The 3427-nt window shown below is 33.1% G+C and overlaps 1 protein-coding gene across 1 annotated transcript in view; it reads right to left on the bottom strand.

Annotated features, from left to right (window-relative positions):
• Positions 1–7: 7 nt before the first annotated feature.
• LOC103132877 (structural maintenance of chromosomes flexible hinge domain-containing protein 1-like) overlaps positions 8–3427 on the bottom strand; it is a 9499-nt gene continuing 6079 nt past the window's right edge. The window contains exons 8-11 of the mRNA XM_007544652.2: positions 1373–1486; positions 649–758; positions 300–382; positions 8–162 (exon numbers count right to left, since the gene is read on the bottom strand). Coding sequence (XP_007544714.2) covers positions 17–162; positions 300–382; positions 649–758; positions 1373–1486 — 453 coding nt within the window. The 3' untranslated portion in view covers positions 8–16. The remainder of the gene's footprint in view (positions 163–299; positions 383–648; positions 759–1372; positions 1487–3427) is intronic.

The raw sequence follows: 3427 nt of genomic DNA, 5'->3' as shown, positions 1-3427 counted from the left end.
TCTTACATAACACCAATCATATGACTATGATACATCTGATCTTACCCTGAAAGAATATTTTGAGTCCAACATTCAGTTTTATCCCTCCACCTTGAAACCCTGTTTGAATCCTGGATGAGATCGATTTGTCATTTCTGTTAAGAATTTCCACAGCTAAGGGCCCTGAAACGATGCAACACAGAATGACTGTTAGCTTGATTTCTTAAAGAAAATAATATTTGAGTTCAAGATTTTGATATGAGTTGGCGCAATAGAAATTCACAGTAAAATGGGAAAAAGTGAAAGCAACAACACGTTACCTAAAGGAGTCCCAGCAGGAATAACGGCATGTTGTGGCAAAGCATTCCCTTCAGGCCACGTGACGCACAGCTTTTCTGGCAACCTGGAAACAAAGCGATGATCCCGGTCACATTTCAAGACTACTGATTTAGAAAAAAAAAAAAAAAAAGAGTACAATGCAAGATTCAAGAAAATTTTCAAATAAAAGATGAGTCTGGGTATAATTAAATTTGTATAGGCCTATTTCATGTTTCTCTGCAAACATTTATTATATTCTTAATAATATTACACTTATAATTTATTGCATATTCTTTACACTAATCAAGAGAAATTGTAAAACATTTTGACTTTCCACAAGAATTATCTTACTTGTCAATGTCGGTCTCGATGTTTCTCTTAATGCTTCCAATTGTAGCAGACCGGTCAATCTTGGAGATGGGTATAGTCCTGGTGTAACTGTCATAAAGCGCCTCTGGCATCTAAGAAAAATGTGATATAAATCTGATCATGTTAGAATAAAATAATTTTGTATTATGTTAAAATGTTAAATGTTAAAATAATTTTAAAATTTAAATTTTTTTAATTGCAATGTAAAGCTATCACTTTCCTTCATACTATATATTTATTTTAGCACAATATAACATGAAACATGAAAAATCACAACATTGAAGAAAGCAAACAAATATAAAATATTTAGCAAAATAATATTTGCATCACTATGAAACAAATTTACTCAAATTAGTTTCAAAATTAAAATTTATTTAAAACATGAATGCATTTATGAGAATAAACTTGAGGGGTCACAGGATATATCCAATTTTCTGCACAAATCATTTATCTAAATTTAAAAATGTTCTAATTTAGTCAGTAACAAAACTCTACAACATAAAAATAACATGAAGAACATGTTGACAATAAAAGATCCAGATCATATGTACCCTATGGACACCAGCTTATAAACCTAACCTGGAAAAGTGCAACTTTATCATGAAGCAAAAATTTCACTTGAACAAAATATTTCTTTGTTTTTGTTTGACAGATAGTTCACAGCTGTCATTTAGCTTTTTCAAACTGCATACATTATTTTACTTACACGTGTGATTTCCACTTCTCCGCCGGTGGCAAAAACATTTCCTTCATAGTTTCCATACAGGAAAAATTTATTCACTCTGCCGTAATAAGTTTGCTGAGTTCTCTGAGATTTCACCTGAGTTAAAACATGACAGATATTAAATGTAGAAGCCTACAGTGGAAAACATGAATTTATATAAATTTAAGAAAAAATTATTCTCACTGTCTGACAATAAATCTGACAAATTTTTTCATTTCTTAGGTCAGTTAGGGTTATCAAAATTATCTTCCTTTCCTAAATGAAAAAATACTGATGAATAATTTCAACATTTTATTTTAAATTTTCCTTATTATAAAAACCTTAAACAGTTCTTTTTCTCACAATAGTTTGGAATTTTGTCCAAATCATCCTAACAGAACTGGTGTGTAAGACTGTGTGTAAAACATTGAGCCTATTATCCTTAATGTTATATATATGTATATAAGTCTGTCCATGAAGTCGTATGTGTGTCCGAGCTTCCGAGCTTTAACTTCCTGACTCGTGTCATAAAGCATTAATTCAGTAGTGTCAGATTTTTCTATATATCATGCAATTATGACTCTGAAAGACAACAAGGCCTGTGGGATGGATAACATTTCCACTGAGCATTTGAAAAATCCAAGCAAGAAACTCTTCTATGTGTTTCACTGGCTATGTAGTGCATGGTCTTTTACCTAATTCAATGTTATCTGTCATTCTGGTACCCATTATTAAAGACAAAGTGGGTAAGATTAGCTCTATGGAGAATTATCGACCCATAACTTTAGCTAGTAGTGTGTCGAAAGTTTTAGAAATAATCCTTTTAAATAGGCTAGAAGAGTTTGTCTTGACCTCCGATAATCAATTCGGTTTTAAACCCAAACATGGCACAGACATGTATTTTTGCTCTACAGGAGATTTTAGACTTGTATAATTTGCACAACACTACAGTATTTATGTGTTTTATTGATGCTTCCAAAGCATTTGATTGTGTGAATCACCAAAAACTATTCTGCAAGTTAGAAACCAGAGGTGTATCCAAATATCTAATTAGAATTCTTGTCTACTGGTATGGTCAGCAATTGATGTACTGTATGTCAAATGGGGTAATACAATGTGTGATTCATTTAATGTTGGTAATGGAGTAAGGCAGGGAAGTTTACTGTCCCCTTACCTTTTTAACATCTACATGGATGAACTATCAAAGCATCTGAATTGTTGTAAAACAGGCTGTGTAGTTGGTGACCGCATAATCAATCACATAATGTATGCAGATGATTTGGTAATCTTATGCCCATATAGTGCTGGCCTTCAACAACTACTAAGGGTCTGTTCCCAGTATGGTTATGACTTTGACATCAAATATAATGCTAAGAAAAGCAATGTTATGATTGTTAGAAGTAGGGCAGATAAGTATCTGATAATCCCTGACTTCTCTTTATCTGGCAATGTCCTCAATATATGCAATGAAATTAAATATTTAAATATCTGATGACCTGTCTGATGATCGTGACATCCATAGGCAGTATCATATGATGTATGCACAAGCTAATATTCTGATCAGAGGGTTTGGTATGTGTTCATCCTCTGTGAAGATTGCTCTTTTTAAAGCTTTTTGTACTTCACTTTACACAGCCCATCTGTGGCGAAGATACAAAAAAAGTAGCCTGCAGAAACTTTATGTGGCATACAATGATGCCATGAGGCTACTACTCAGAGTGCCTAGATGGAGTAGTGCTAGCCATATGTTTGTATATAATGCTGTTCCCACATGTGCAGCTGTGCTCAGGAATCTCATGTATAAATGCATGTGTAGATTATCTGTGTCATGCAATAATATAATTGCAATTTTAGTAAATCCTGCTTTAAATACAGTGAGAGTTCTCTCAAGATTGTGGAATCATTGGTGTCATCATTTATTTGTGACTCAGTGAATATGTCATGTTTTTTTGTTCTCTTTTTACTACGGACCTTTTTGTGTCTGGAATAAGGATTGATTGATTTCCTCTTTCCCCATACTGCTATCTATTTTATGAAGCACCTCTGTCCTTCCTTTAG

This window comes from Poecilia formosa, unplaced genomic scaffold (genome assembly GCF_000485575.1).
Source record: "Poecilia formosa unplaced genomic scaffold, Poecilia_formosa-5.1.2 Scaffold1452, whole genome shotgun sequence".
Lineage (NCBI taxonomy): Eukaryota > Metazoa > Chordata > Actinopteri > Cyprinodontiformes > Poeciliidae > Poecilia > Poecilia formosa.
This window is presented reverse-complemented; position numbering and strand designations above follow the sequence as displayed.